The sequence below is a fragment of the Notolepis coatsorum genome, assembly GCF_963971535.1.
Source record: "Notolepis coatsorum genome assembly, chromosome: 13".
Classification (NCBI taxonomy): domain Eukaryota; kingdom Metazoa; phylum Chordata; class Actinopteri; order Aulopiformes; family Paralepididae; genus Notolepis; species Notolepis coatsorum.
This window is the reverse complement of record NC_140177.1, coordinates 50,095,564-50,111,736: the sequence shown is the minus strand read 5'-3', so window position 1 is coordinate 50,111,736 and position 16,173 is coordinate 50,095,564. Positions and strand designations below refer to the sequence as shown.

The following is a 16,173-nucleotide window of genomic DNA, read 5'->3' as shown; positions in this document are numbered from 1 at the left end:
CTCATGTTAAAGTGGCTGCTAGTGTGTGAGCGTGTACAGTGTGTGTGTTGTGTGTGTGCTCATGTGTGCTTGTGCGTGGAGAGTTCAGTGTTCAACAAGCTGTCACTACCAGCGTTTCCGTTAGCCGGTAATTACTGGTATTTGACCGGCAAAATCTGTTGAAGTCCGACATATTTAATCTCTCCGGTCTTAATGTCCGGTGAAAATAATTCCCTCTAAGCACAATTTGATTATTTAAATTGTATTAAAATAGGCTAAAATTAAATAGCCTATGCGATGAACGAAACAATCATTACATTTGTTTCATCGTTGCTTCTAATAATGACAACGACGTTGTCAGCGAGAGCTTAGTGCTGGGTTTGCGAATGCATGTGCAGCTGCAGAGCCGGAGCTGCAGCGGCACAGTGCAGTACTCCAATTCAGCCATTGGCAATTCAGCTGTTGGGTGGGGGGCGCTGCTGAGCGGTCCCCAGATAGAGCCAGAAAACAGCTGAATCTGCTGCTCTGCAGCGCCATACTCTTTGCAAATAAGTCGTTGGGAGGTGGAGAGAGAGAGAGTCGTCACGCAAACCCACGATAATGTTGCCATCTCTCTCTGCCAAATTTCTCAGTTCTTCGCTTGATATAATTAATACAAATGTCCAATATAACGCAATTCGTTAGCTCATAAAAATGTGATTATAACAGACTGCTGTTTATTAATGTCGGGCGACTGCCCACAGACACCTATTTGATTTAAAGTCGGCAGCAGCACGGAGTCTCGGGACTTATTTTATTTGGAATATAATGACTATACGCAAAAGTAGCCTAGTTTTAAGTAAAAATATTATAAATCTACATGCCTTGATGATGTAATTCTTTTGTTTTGTTGTCATTCTTTTGCCTATCAATTGTTTTTAAGCTCAATAAACTCTGACCGGAATTTCTCTCATTTGACCGGTAGATTGAAATCTACCGGACACTGAGGCCGGCAACAATTTTTTCTAACGGAAACCCTGGTCACTACATCTAGGAAAGACAGAATCCATCCTATTTGGCACAAATAAGAGGCTCAAGAAATGTGAGAAAATCAAGGTACAGTGTGAAGGAAACATAATTGAAAGCAAAACAATTGTTAAATATCTTGGCGTTTCCCTGGACCAAGCTGTTGTTGGGGAGGAAATAGCAGCCACGGCTCTATCCAAGATCTCAAAGAAGCTGAAATTCCTGTATCGATACACACACTTTCTTAATTTTAAAGTAAAAAAACGTTTAGTAACACAAGAGCCAGCATTATGTCCTGCTGTGTTCCTGATGTAAAGAGTAAGATGGCCAGAAATTCATTATTTTGCCACTGTTATCTCCATATGGAACAAAGGTAAAGGTGCTTCTTTGGGAAGAAGTGTAGGTTTGAGATTTAAAAAAAAATCCATCTTCTCTTAATGTAGTGCAGGATACGAAACGTATTATATGTCTTGTTTTATTGTGTTTTTATTGTGTTTGTTTTTTATTGGTATTTTGTTTTGACTGTTTTTATGTTTTTCATCGAGGACCACTTTGGAAATAAGTGTTTTAAGTAATGCTTTTAAGTGCAATCCTCTGGAGTGCAGGGTCATGATACTACAAAATTTGTGTATGATACTGTGCGGTTTTCCTAATAAAATAAAATAAAATCAAAACTGATTCTGATCCTCTCCCGGCTGGACACAGACGGTCGTCCGGTGGAGGCAGATCCTCACCACATCATCATCGAGGACCCTGACGGTTCCTGCACGCTGATCCTGGACAACATGACGGCGGACGACTCAGGCCAGTACATGTGCTTCGCTACCAGCACAGCGGGCAACGCCAGCACTCTGGGAAAGATCACTGTTCAAGGTGAGTCACAGGGATATGTGATGTCATCATGACGTATACACAGGACTTACCCCTTTGATGTGTAGTGATCTTCTCGCACGTCTGAGATAGCATTTTGAGAACTGAACGTTCTAACGACGATGAACCAATGGCTACTGTGCGCACAATGTAATAGATAATCAATTTGTCTATGATTTTCGTTTTTGCAACAATGTCACAAGCAAGGACACTGGTCTTGCACAAAGCGCATTGCCTTTGCGCCGCCATTAGGGGCAGAATGGCAAACCGTGACTGAGTGACTGATTGACTGACTGACTGACTGTATGAGTTAGTGACATTGGTGGTCATAGAGGTGCTTCTATCTAGTAAACATGTAGGAATAAGCCTCTGTAGGTGAGGCTTTGTATTGAAATATGAGCTGTTTCTTTGCAGTTCCTCCTCGATTTGTGAACCAGCTGAAGAACGCTACCTTCTCTGTCGGTGAAGACACCCAGTTCTCCTGTATCATCCAGAGTGCGCCCAGCCCTAAGATCAGGTACACAGCAACGCTGCCCTATTGACTGTTTGCTGTCCTCGAGCCCAGAAGCACCCTGTCCAGCTGCATTTTGCTGGCAGATGCGCGGAGAACCCCGTTTCAACTCCACTATTGACTGTTTGCAGTTATAGCAGTCGTCCGGCTGTATTGTAGCACTGTACTCATCGGATTTTCTCGTAAAATGACCCCAAACCAAAACTTGTTCTTTTCATTTTGTATCTTTGGCAGCAAGTCGAAAATGAAGATACGGTCTATTGCCCCCTTGTGGGTTCACTTTATTTAAACTATTCATGTTTTACACATTCAACACATGAGATAAATACTAAATAATATCCCAAATATGTAAACCGTTATGAATATCCGATAATTTAACACTTTCACTACAGTCTGTAGTGTGGTAGTGAAAGGGTTAACCTTGTGTAGTGTGGTAGTGAAAGGGTTAACCATTTGTATGTGGCAGTGAAAGGGTTAACCGTATGTATTGTCACAGTGAAAGGGTTAACCCTTTGGTAGTGTGGTAGTGAAAGGGTTAAAACCAGCGGTATCTGTGCACAACCCTACTACACAGAAACAAACTTTCTACCAAACAAAAGGAGAAATGAGAGTAATAGCCTTAGTTCATTTTCACTATAGCTTACTTGACAATTAACTAAATCCAAGTTGAGGGGGGGTGGTTCAAATTGTGTTGTTTAGGGAACTGTCAGTGTGATACTGACACATGCCTCAAGTTCATCTTGAAAGTGACAATTGCAACAGGAACTAAGAGAGGCAGGACATGTGGAAATATTGCAAGTGGTCAGTTGCACGGCCCTCACTGGTAATGTTTATATATTAGAGGAACCTTTTAACTAGAGTTAACCCTTTCACTGCCGCACTACCAAAACGGTTAACCCTTTCACTGCGACAATACACAGAAGGTTAACCCTTTCACTGCCACACGACAGCCGGTTAACCGTCGGTTGTGTGATAGTAAAGGGTTAACCTTCTGTCGTGTGGCAGTGAAAGGGTTAACCTTTCTTCTTCTTCTCTGATTGTGTGACTGGTCAGGTGGTTCAAGGACGGCAGGCTGCTGACGGACCAGGAGAAGTACCAGACCTACAACGAGGCCCGCAGTGGGGTCCTAGTCCTGATCGTCAAATGTGTGACGGAGCGAGACCTGGGACACTATGAGTGTGAAGTAGGCCTCTACAACAATACACTGAGACCTGGGACACTATGAGTGTGAAGTAGGCCTCTACAACAATACACTGAGACCTGGGACACTATGAGTGTGAAGTAGGCCTCTACAACAATACACTGAGACCTGGGACACTATGAGTGTGAAGTAGGCCTCTACAACAATACACTGAGACCTGGGACACAGTCACTATGAGTGTGAAGTAGGCCTCTACAACAATACACTGAGACCTGGGACATAGTCACTATGAGTGTGAAGTAGGCCTCTACAACAATACACTGTGGCTGAATCTAGGGGCTGACCATTTTTGTCAGTTAGTCGATTGATCCGTTGGTTTGGTCTTAATCGACCAAGACTTTGTTAGTCAATTAGTTATTTTTTAGTTGTTGTTTCTTTCCATGCTGAATGGGTTGTCTCCTGGTAAGCTCTCTGCGTGATTGCAAGTGGTAAACAGAATTCTACAGATTTAGTTGATTAGATCAACTATTCGATTAGTTGACAAAGTTCTATGACTATTAGTTGACTTAAGAATTTCTTAAGAACACGCCAACATCGTCTTCTCCAGAGTCCAAGATAAATACCAATTTCCTCTCTGTGCATTCAGTAGAAAGCTATCCGGCTAAAAGCTAGCCTAGCTTAGCACAAATTAATGGAAGCGGATACGGACCACTAGCCTAGCTTAAAACTCTGGGGGGCTTTTTCTGATGCTATGCCTGTGTAAATAGCCCCAAAACAAACCTTGGTATTCACAAAGCACTCGCAAAGGGTGAAATACCGTGCTAACTGCGTTGCCATCATCATTGCATATGTGCGTCCGTGCTATTTGCAGGTATTTAAATGAGGTATTATGGGTGGAAAATGTGCCCTTTGTCTATGCAAATGAGCCTCATTGCAAAAACACTCCAATTCACAAAGATCGGCGCTAATTGCCACACGCAAGTTGTTTACATCTTCAGAGAGTTGTTGGTAACTAAGCGCATTTATAAAGGGTGTCATGGCCAGTGTCTCCAGTGATCCGGTTGGTTAGGTAATATTCACAATAAAGAGAATAGAAGACACTCATATGCTCCAGAATAAACTTTTAAGTCATAACGTTTTGTCAGGTCCATGAGGAGTAAAATGAATGAATGAAAACTTTATTTAACAGATTGCAGAATGGGTACAATACAGTACGGCTCAATACATACAATTGTTAAGGGGATGCAGACCTGAGAAAGACGTTTGTCTTGTTTCCATCAGGGTCCCCCATTTTCAATTCATATAGACATTTATGACATACACAACATACATGACATTTATGGCATAGGGACATATAGGTATTTAGTACTGATACATTTGTGACATAAACGGTATTCAAATATACAGTACTGTTACCCCTAGATCCTGACAGAGTATATACATATGATGGGGAGGGGACGGTACATTAGGAGGGGGTGGGTGGGTGGGAGAGAAATATACATACGGCGGGGAGGGAATATATACATGCGTGGGGAGGAGACTGTCTATTAGGAGGTGGTGGGGGTTTTGGGCATTTACAGTGGCCAGTTTCGAATTGCAGCCTCCCGTAGGTGCTCTTTAAGAGCGGTTTTGAATGTGGGCAGGGATTCACATTCCTTTACAGCTTTGGGTAGGGCGTTCCACATTGTTGTGGCATAATTGCGAAACGTGTTTAGTCCCTTGTTTGAGCCGAATCTGGGTTTAACATGCAACTTGTTCTTGTCAGAGACCAGCAGGGCTGAGTCGTCCACAAACAGGAACAAGTTGCAGTCACAGGCTGACGACATGTCATTTGCATAAATTAGGAAGAGTAGCGGTCCTAGTATGCTTCCTTGTGGAACACCACAGCTCACTGTGAGGGGGGGGGGGTAGAGTACCGTTTAACTCTACCATCTGTTCTCTCCCCTCCAGGTAGGATTGCATCCAGCTCACTGATAAGCTATCAAAACCAATTGCTTTTAGATGCTGGAAACACGGTCAATGAAAAGTATAATAGAATGCAGGTTCTATTCTCTTAACTAAACATTAAATACAACTTAATGTCTCACTCTAAAAATATTCCTGAGTCTGAAAATATTTTCACTGGCACAGTGCCTAACTTCTGCCTAAAGATTCAGCACCATAGACAGGTCTGCTCAAACTAATTTATTTTGGGATGACATGACAAACAAATGCAATGACAAAAGATAGTGACAAAAACAAAGGATGCAATTGTGTCATGAAAATCCAAATTAAGAAAGCTCTATACATTACGAAATAAACTAAATACAAATGGTGAAAAATACAGTTACGTCTATCTGTTATAGAAACGAAGAGCTATTGATCCATCAGGACTTCTAATTCGTGATCAGAGAATCAAAGCTTTCATTTTCTGTCTGCCATTGTCCTAGGACATGCATACTGTTGCATGGGCAGTATTTATACTATTTTACCATATCAGGAGCAAATAGCAAATTGCGGAGCCAACTGCGCTGGCAGATATCAGGAGAAAAGTGCACACCGTATGGGCGTGTTTGCGCTACTATATCATTTGCGCAATATCTTTAGTGAATAGGTCTTTAAGACGTAGCACATAGCGTGCGCAAATCACACGCAGTTAAGGGTGCTATTAGCTGCCGCAATGCATTCTTTGTGAATTTGCCCCTGGGAGAGGTGTTTTTGGCCAACAGCTAGGCTAGTGGTCTGTATCTGCTTTCATTGATTTGTGCTACGAGATCATACTAATCCCATAATGTTGGCGTGCCCCTTAACACAATCGCGGCCACTGGGATGAGTCTAATTAATCTCAAGAGGACCAGGAAATGTAAACAGACGTGGGGCTGTTTGTAGAGCTAAATCTATACTTTATAGTATTGCTATCTGTCCATTCTCATTGTCAATTAAGACCATAAACCGTCCCTTCAAAATGGCTTAAAGAAAGAAAAAAAATCGGCAATACCTTCTCATTTTATAGCGCCGTGAATATAAGCGTTATACCGGATTTGGTCTAGTATATTTCCTGGAAGCCGAGATACAGGGCTAATAGCTAATAGCTAATAGGCTAATAGCTAATAATACGCTACAGTTAAAACTCAAACTGCATATGATCGGCACGATCCTCAAGCATGTATGCATGAAAGGGGGGGGGGGGCGGGGGACGTCGTTTCTGATTATTGATGACCAATAACCGCGTTAGCCTCATTAGCCTCATAGGCCGAACGCCTGGTTGAGTATCATAACAATTCCCGATTGGGCTGTACTTTACGTGAAAAAGATCTTACCGTGGTCCGGTGGGATCCCCCTGAGCATTTCCCCGTTATCGATCGCCATCTGGTAGATCGATATGTCCATTGGCTGATGATAAATCCCCTTATTGCATGGTGAAATCTGCGATGCAAAACGTAATCCAAGCTAAACTGGCGCTGCACTGATGGCTGCCTTTCTGATCGCTCCGTCGAGACTGTGCTTTCTTTTGTTAATTTTTATAGTATTAGGAGTTTTATTTGCACCAACTGTTGGTGCATTATATGTGTATGACCGTCAGTCAATCATTGACATTGGATTAAGGAAAACTTACCGATTGGATTGCTCTCTGGATCGGATCGCTGAACAGCAGAAATGGCCCGCCGAGATCCTTTGTTATGGCCATGGCCAAGACCAGGAGAAGCCGCCGCGAAGACGTGGAAAGAGAGCCGGGGTCCGAAACAGACTGAGGTCCAAACGACACAGAACCACATTGCCCAGCATATTGTTGGCCAATGTGCAATCGATAGGAAATAAACTGGATGACATCAGAGCACGGATCCAATTCCAGAGGGACATTCGGGATTGTAACGTCCTCTGTTTCACAGAAACTTGGCTGAGTCCAGATGTCCCGAATCACGCAATAGAACCGGCAGACCACTTCTTCGTTCTCCGCAAGGACCGGACGGCAGAAGAGTCACTAAAGAAGAAAGGAGGCGGCATTGCCTTCATGATAAACAAGGAGTGGTGCGATTTAGGCAACACAAAGGAACTGTCTAACCACTGCTCCCCAGACCTGGAGTTTATCACGATAAAATGTCGACCCTTCTTCCTCCCAAGAGTGTTAACGTCCATCATCCTCATCGGAGTGTACATTCCACCACACGCGAACACTGGGGTCGCACTTTCAAAACTTCACGACGAGGTAAACAAACTCCAGACAGCTAATGTTGACGCTGCCATTTTGGTTCTGGGTGATTTCAACAGCGCGCGTCTTAAAAAGGTGTTGCCGAATTTCTATCAGCATGTGACCTGTCCCACCAGAGGCGAGAACATATTAGACCATGTATACTCGCAATTTAAGAATGGGTACAAGTCACAGGCTCTTAGTCCATTCGGTAAAAGCGATCACGCCGCCATATTTCTTTTGCCAAAGTACAAACAAAGTCTCAAGCGAACGCCGGTGGTCTCGCGAGAGGTTAAGCGTTGGGCCGTGACGTCAGAGGAGTCACTCCAAGCTGCACTTGGATGCACAGACTGGAGTGTATTCCGTGATAACACAGCCAATATTAACGAATACACCGAAACGGTGATTGACTATGTCTGTACTCTGGTAGAAGAAACAATCCCCTCCACCAAAATTAAAATCTACCCAAATCAAAAGCCCTGGGTAGACAAATCCGTCCGTGAGGCTCTGAAAGTGCGCACATCAGCATACAACACCGGGCTGGTGACAGGCAACATGGAAGAACACAAGATGGCAAGATACAACGTCAGGAGAGCAGTAATAGAGGCAAAACGGCGTTACAGGGATAAAGTTGAACTTCAGTTTGAACAGGCTGACTCTAGAGGCATGTGGCAGGGCCTCAGAACAATGACAGACTACAAAGGCACCCCCCTCAAACTGAACAGTGACATCTCCTTAGCAAATTATCTCAATTCCTTCTATGCGAGGTTTGAGGCTGTGAATAACAACACCAGCCTACAAACCACGGCAATGGGGGGGGGGGGGGTCTGCTGATGGAGACTCAGTGTTCAGGGTAACAGAGCATGAGGTGAGACGGATCTTTAAAAAAGTGAATATCAGGAAGGCAGCAGGACCGGACGGCATCCCCGGCCGCGTCCTAAAAGTCTGTGCCGACCAACTGGCCCCGGTATTCACTGACATCTTCAACCTGTCCTTGGAACAGGCTGTCATCCCCACCTGTCTGAAGAAGTCCACCATCATCCCTGTACCCAAAAAATCTATGCCCGCTTGCCTCAACGACTACCACCCTGTAGCCCTCACCTCCATAGCCATGAAGTGCTTTGAGAAGCTAGTGAAGGGCTACATCTGTTCCTCCCTCCCCATCAACCTGGACCCTCTGCAATTTGCATATCGCCCCAACAGGTCCACGGAGGACGCCATAGCCCATGTGCTGCACACAGCAGCATCACACCTGGACAAGAGGCAGGGGAACTATGTGAGAATGCTGTTCATCGACTACAGCTCAGCATTCAATACCATAGTCCCCTCCAAACTCATAGCCAAGCTCAGGGACCTGGGCTTGAACTATGACCTCTGCCAGTGGGTCTTGGACTTCCTGACGGGCAGACCCCAGGTGGTAAGAGCCGGCAACTGCACCTCCTCATCCATCACGCTCAACATAGGGGCCCCCCAGGGCTGTGTTCTGAGCCCCCTCCTCTACTCCCTGTACACACATGACTGCGTAGCACAGCGGAACAACAACACCATCATCAAATTTGCTGATGACACAGTAGTGGTGGGCCTGATCTCTGCCAACGACGAAAGGGCCTACCTGGAAGAGGTAGAGAACCTGTCACAGTGGTGTCAGGAGAACTGCCTCTCCCTGAACGTCAGCAAAACAAAAGAGATGATTGTGGACTTCAGGAGGTCTGGGGTCAAGGACTACAGCCCCCTCAGCATCGACGGGGCACCGGTTGAGAGAGTGAACAGTTTCAAGTACCTCGGAGCCCACATATCCGAGGACTTGACATGGACCACACACATTGACAGTGTTGTGAAGAAGGCACGACAACGCCTCTACTTCCTCAGGCGCCTAAGGAAGTTCCAAGTCAGTCAGAAGATCCTTAGGAACTTCTACTCATGTACAATAGAGAGCATCCTGACCGGCAACATCACCTCCTGGTTTGGGAATAGCACTGCACAAGACCGTAGCAGACTACAAAGAGTGACACGTTCAGCTGAACGCACAATTGGAGGGGGGCTTCCCACCCTCCAGAACATTTACAACAAGCGGTGCAAGGGGAAGGCTAAGAGAATTATTAAGGACTCGAGCCACCCGAACAACTGCCTCTTTGAACTGCTGCGGTCAGGCAAGCGATACCGGAGTCTTAAGGCGAGCACAGAAAGACTCAGAAGAAGCTTCTATCCCCAGGCCATCAGGCTGCTAAACTAACAATAATCACTATGCAACAACCATCAAATGCACACAGCACACACACCCACACGCACACACTCACTCAAACAAACAACACACTGCAGCACCCACTCTCCACACTTTAGATCACACAAACACACTTACACTTTATATTTATTGATAAAGGATTTGCACTACAACTCGTACACCTACTGTGAATTGTACCTAAATTGCACCTCGTCCCATTTCTCCATTTCTGCCTTGCACTATATAGTATTGTATATTAGTACACTGCACAGTATTGTATATTGTATGGTAACTACGTCTATTCTGCATCGAACATTGTACATATGTCTAAACTGAACACTGTGACCTAATTTTTTTTACTTCTAATTTTACTATGTTATTTTATTTCATACGTATCTTGTCTTGCACAGTCTCTGGAGCGCAACAGTAAGAAGCATTTTGTATAAAAGTATTCTGTACTTCTGTATGACAACTATTAAAGAAACTTGAAACTTGAAACTTGAAACATCCAGAATCCTGCTAACTGAAATCTCCATTGAAAGTAAAAATGATCCGTTCAGCCACAGGGCACACTGCATTATCGCGATAGCGCCCCTAAGAGGATCTGGCCGGTATTGCACTTTGTCGAATTCAAAGAGTAGGGTAAATCTGCAGTGCAGCTCGGCGACCTTGAATAGGTTATTAATATGGAATAAAAGCAATAACAACTTGCCACGGATATATCCATGCTTCTGTCCACAACGGGTGGAATCGAAACACGGCTTAGTAGTGTTAAGTCGAGGACATCTCTAGATAATAATAGATCTGTTATTGGAATTACCATGGACAATCTTTTTTATAAAATTCTTACCTTTTATAAAAATTAGTATTATAGTACCGGTATGTATGTATGAGTGATTATATTTGGTTATAATGCTTACGGTTATGCACTGAAATCTGATTTCAATATAGCTGATGTCATTCAACCATAATAACACCCACATGTTAAGTAAGCTAATAATACTGTCTCCCCTGTCCTTGCCAGCTGTCCAATCGCCTGGGCAGTGCCAAATGTGCTGCAGACTTAGTCCTTCCTACCGCTGTGGCTCGCACTGGAGAGCAGGCCATCACCATCGAAGGTAGGAGCGCTCCCTTTCATACTAATAATGTATCTTCTGTTACTCTGTACGTAATATAATTTTAGTTTTTAGGTTCTGAATATGTAGAGAACGAGTGCTTTATACCATAATACACATTTACAGAGAATGCACAATTAGCTGATTCATCCAGAACTGTAAATGTCATTCTTTTAACATTACTTCTAGCTTGAGAAGCATTTTTTTTGCTTAGTCCCTTAAAATGTCATACATTCTGCTTTCCCTGTAGTCACTGAACAGGAGACTAAAATACCAAGGAAAACGATCATCATGTAAGTGTGACCAGGCTATGTACCAGGTGCATGAAACGTGTTTGACGCCTCGTTTGACACCATTAACGTGCACTAGACCATTTCACAATGTGTTGCCCGCATGAAAACCTAACAACAGCAAGGAGGATAATTAGTAGGTAAGCGAGTTCAAAGTTGTCATCGAATCTGACTCTGCAGTAGCTTGCCGTTGAAAGAATTATGTTTGGACCCAGTTTCAAGTTTACTACTGACTTGGATAGATTTCCACTTCCAGTTGTTGGCATGTAGAAACAGTTTTGACTCGAGCGAGTTAAGTGAACCTGGTAAACTAACGGGCACTACGGACCGCATCACGTCCTACACGGAGCAGACGGCAGTGAGTCCAGTTAGCTCAGGCCTGGGTCCATTTTCAACACTTACGTGTGTGTTTCTCTTCTCATTGGCCCATGTATGCATGGCCATGCAGTATTTAAGGTTTGAGTGTGAAGAGCTTTGTTGCAAGAAGAAGATGAAAGGAGTGGCCCTTCTCTCCATGCAGCTGTCCAACTCATTTAATCAGTAACCAGTAGCGGCACTAAATAACACTAGGTCTATATTATCATGGCTAATGTTCTTGTTAGAGACTTTAATACAAACATTGCACCACAGCTTCGACCACAATGGTATCGATACATCTCCAGGAAAATGCATTGAACTGATGTTCCCATACATATTAAAAAATAAATAAATTAAGTTAAATTAAAAAATAAAAATAAATAAAAAAAAAACATCTAACCATAACTAACCTTACTGTCATGCACTTGTCCTAATATACTAACCTACACTGTAGCACTCAACACTTTGATGAACATTGTTACTCGGCTGATAGAGTTGTGCCCTTCCTGATGACTTGTCGTACAGAACTTGTAAGTCGCTTTGGATAAAAGCGTCAGCTAAATGACTAAATGTAAATGTAAATGTAAACATATGTTTCTACATTTCAGTACACATTTATAATTTGGGGTAAATGCAAGCAAAGTGCTTGAACCTCAGAGGCCTGCCAAGGACTTATATGGTAAATGGACTTTTATCCAAAGCACTTTACAATTTATGCCTCACATTCACCAATTCACTCACACACCATGCAAGGTGCCAACCTGCTCATCGGGAGCAGTTAGGAGTTATTAAGTGTCTTGCTCAAGGAAACTTCGACATGTTCAAGTCAAGTCAAGAGTCAAGAGTTTTATTTGTCACGGCATACAAGTATACAATGAAATGCGGGTGGTCTTGCCCGCAACGATGTGCAATACAGTAGTAACAACATATAATAGAATCCAATAAAACAACATTGTGCAATAAACAGTAACATAGTAGGGCATATCGGTATTTGTACATACGTTATTTACAGAGCATGGAGGACATGCTAGGTCCTGTGGTAGTGCATACACTGTTAGCTACGGATGAGGCACTGGGTCTTTCTGTACATTGCTATTTTATACAATCTCAGGTTATACTATACTATTTTTAAAGTTACCTTTCCTTATTGGCCATAAGTGTGGGCGTGTGCAGCATGAGTGTGTGCTTGCTCATGTTAAAGTGGCTGCTAGTGTGTGAGCGTGTACAGTGTGTGCTCATGTGTGCTTGTGTGTCTGCCAGGAGAAGTGTGAATCGAACAGAGAACCTTCTGATTACCAGACAACTGCTCTACCTCCTGAGCCATTGTCACCCCCCCACTTGGGTCATATACAGTATAGGCCTATAAAGTATCTTAGAATATTACTGCTGATTTGAGACCAGTTAAACTAGTGAGGTTCCATAGTCATGTGTCCTGATGGCTGATCAATAGCTTTACTCTTAGAATATGTGTGCATGCGGACCCTGGTCCAGCCTGGTGGATCCTGTACACCAATATTTTTATTTTAACCCACAGTATGAAAACAATCTAACCATTAGTTTGGAATGAAACACGTCCCCTGTAACTCTTCCAATCTCTGCAATGTCCTCTTTCAGTGAGGAGACCATAACCACTGTAGTGAAGAACACTCGTATGAAGAAACGCATGACTCCTGTAGGGTCCTACCGCTCTGAGACTTCCACCCAAGAGCCCGCTGCAACCAGGCAGAGGAGGTTGCCCACCACCAGGAAGACCAACATCCCCACCCTCTACGTCACCGAGGTCGGGGGCGCGGAAGCCAGAGTAGTGGAGAGTAGGCCCAAGTGGGTTGAGGTGGAGGAAATTATCGAGTACAAGGTCAACAGGTCGCCAAGGCTTACCAGGAGGAGGGGTTTCTCCCCGGCTGCATCCGAGCGAATGGGCACCCCGTCTGGTGCCAGAGTCAGGAGGTCTCACCTGGACAACCCCAACGCCAACAACTCCAACAACAAGCTGGTGGAGGCCCAGGCTCAGCTGCAGGAAGACGTCAGCAGCCAGCCTCTGTCCTGGGAAGAGCAGGAGAGTGGGACAGTCTCAGGAACTACCTCTGGAACCACTGGAGTCTCCTATGAAGTATCATCCGTCTTGACCCCAGATGGAGATGACAGCGATGACATGGACGATCAAGAAACTGTTGTCTGGGAACCTGAAGATGAAGACCGCGAAGACGATCCACTCAGGCACCGGGAGCCTAAGGTTCTGACCCAGGGAGATCATGTTCTGACACTGGCTGACTTGGAAGACTATGTCCCGGAGGGAGGGGAGACCTACGGCTCTTCTGACACATGTGGCCACCCTGTCGAGAAGCCCTGTGAGATCTCCGTGCTCCAGAGAGAGATCGGCGGGTCCGCCGTTGGCCAGCCGGTGCTCCTCAACGTGGGGCGGCCCGTGGCGGTGCCCAGGCAGAGGCCCGGCTTCTTCGGCCGCTTGAGGGAGCACCTCTCCGGCAGCCTCTTCTCATCAACCGTCCCCCAACCCAGAGGAGGAGCCCCGTCCAGAGACGTCCCCATCCAGGTCAGCCACGCAAAGCTGGAAGTCAAACCCTCCTACTACTCAGAGGTGCAGAGAGTCGAAGGCGGACAACAGAGCTACAAAACCAAAGTGTCAACCCAGACGTATGGCTACACATCAGTGGGCAATCCGGTCACTCTTCAGATCAATAAGGACCGGTATCAAAACCAGTAGTGTTGAAAATAGCTGGAGTAGAACCAAGCAAGTTTGCGTTGGCGCCATAACCCTTTGTCTTAATGGGAACACCTCTACTTAAATGTTTAAAAGCATATTCTAACCTTGCATTTACTGCATATGGCAGATCATTCCATTTTGAAGCAACCCATCAGAAAAGTGACAAAAGTGTCTTTTCTCCTGACAAGTGCTCATGCAGTCAGAAGATTGAGTCAGACAAGGTCAAGAAAACAGAATATCCCTGAGGCGTTGGAATATGTGGTTTTAATCATTTCTGAAAGTCATTGCAAGCAGACCAAGAGTCTATGTTGCTCTGCGCCAACACATACTGTATATTAACACGCAGTAATAGAAGTGTTGTATTAGATGTTGGACAGATACCATAGACAGTTTGGAATTTGTCCATTGAACCGTTATCAATGTCCTTATGTTTGCAGACAATTCACAAGTAGCAGCCCTTGTCTCTTGTTGAAGTTTGTAAAGTGAGTACGTTTTAAAGTTACATTTTACTTCAGTAGAACATTTTGACATTTTAGCATGCATAACCTAATTGAGATTGTGAATAGTCAACTACCTAAAGTATATCGGGGGGTAACCTGACATCTGCAGTGATGCCTTTCACTTTGAAAATGTGGTATTGATAGTGATGTGACCCAATTATACTTTCTTTTGTCTTCTGTTTTATGTGTTGTACTTTTTAAGTGAGTTAATCTGTTTGCAATTATCAATAATGCCATTCAGAAAAAAAGGTATAGTGGCCAGTGGTAGCTATAGATTCCGGGAGAAGCTGAGTGTTAAGAGGCTGACTATTCCTTAACTCGTATTAAGAAAATGTTCTACTACAGTAAAATACATTGCTTTCGGGCAAATGACAAAACACCTATTGTGATCATTTGTACATATAATTCCTGTTCAAATAAAATCTGAGAACTTCAGCAAGAAGGAACATTTGTTACAGTTGTATTGTTCTATATTGCAGTTCAATAAAAGGAATTTTACTACAGCCTGGGCTGCCATTAGTGACTATGCTGCACAGAGCTAATATTTCTACATGTAAATCAATTGTGGGTTGGATAGGTGACAAGCTAGTTCAATTTAAAATCTCCTGTAAACAACTTTGTTTACTTCATCATTGTGGAACATAGATACTTAGACTATAGTTCATCTTGCACTGATTGCATTACACAGAAACATTACTACTAACATAGATGTTTTAACGTCTGTTAATTCAGTGCAATGACCCACAAACTCCCCTCAGAATATTAATGTGTGTACGTTGTAGATGTTTAGATTATTGACAGCATGATGGCGTTTTTGAAAGCTGATGTGAGTGTTAATCCATTTCAGATAACCAGATTTAAGTGTGCCCTGTAAGATTTAAAGCACAGTGGTTAGTTCTGAGTAAGTACTTGGGCTCACAGGATTTACGAACTTATTTGAATTCTAAAAGAGAATGACTGCATCTCAAAGATATGTGTGGTGTTTTTGAACTGTCTTGTTGAATTACATGGATACTTTTGTGTAAGAATTTAAATATAAAAAGCACTAATATATTTTGTTTGCCTGTACTGCACATGGCTAGTTCTTTGGAAGACTTGTTTGGGTACTCAAGTGTTTAATCTGAATAAATAAACAGCAAAAGGCAAATATTACATTTCCTGCATCCTCTTTCTTAATGTCTACAATTACAATTATAGGTTATAATTAAATAGGTAGGCGGTTCTATTGACCATATTCACAGTGGCCATTTTGCTGTTATGTCATGCTCAGGTTGGGATATCTTTCCACGCTGTT

At 43.7% G+C, this 16,173-nt stretch overlaps 1 protein-coding gene across 1 annotated transcript in view; it reads left to right on the top strand.

Annotated features, from left to right (window-relative positions):
* The window catches only part of obscnb (obscurin, cytoskeletal calmodulin and titin-interacting RhoGEF b), a gene marked incomplete at its 5' end in the record, with an annotated part of 220,305 nt that extends 204,331 nt beyond the window's left edge, over nucleotides 1-15,974 (top strand). Inside the window, 6 exons of the mRNA XM_084326891.1 lie at nucleotides 1,690-1,857; nucleotides 2,269-2,371; nucleotides 3,419-3,548; nucleotides 10,920-11,013; nucleotides 11,261-11,303; nucleotides 13,272-15,974. Of these exons, the coding sequence (XP_084183017.1) occupies nucleotides 1,690-1,857; nucleotides 2,269-2,371; nucleotides 3,419-3,548; nucleotides 10,920-11,013; nucleotides 11,261-11,303; nucleotides 13,272-14,379 (1,646 nt within the window). The 3' untranslated portion in view covers nucleotides 14,380-15,974. The remainder of the gene's footprint in view (nucleotides 1-1,689; nucleotides 1,858-2,268; nucleotides 2,372-3,418; nucleotides 3,549-10,919; nucleotides 11,014-11,260; nucleotides 11,304-13,271) is intronic.
* Nucleotides 15,975-16,173: the final 199 nt, after the last annotated feature.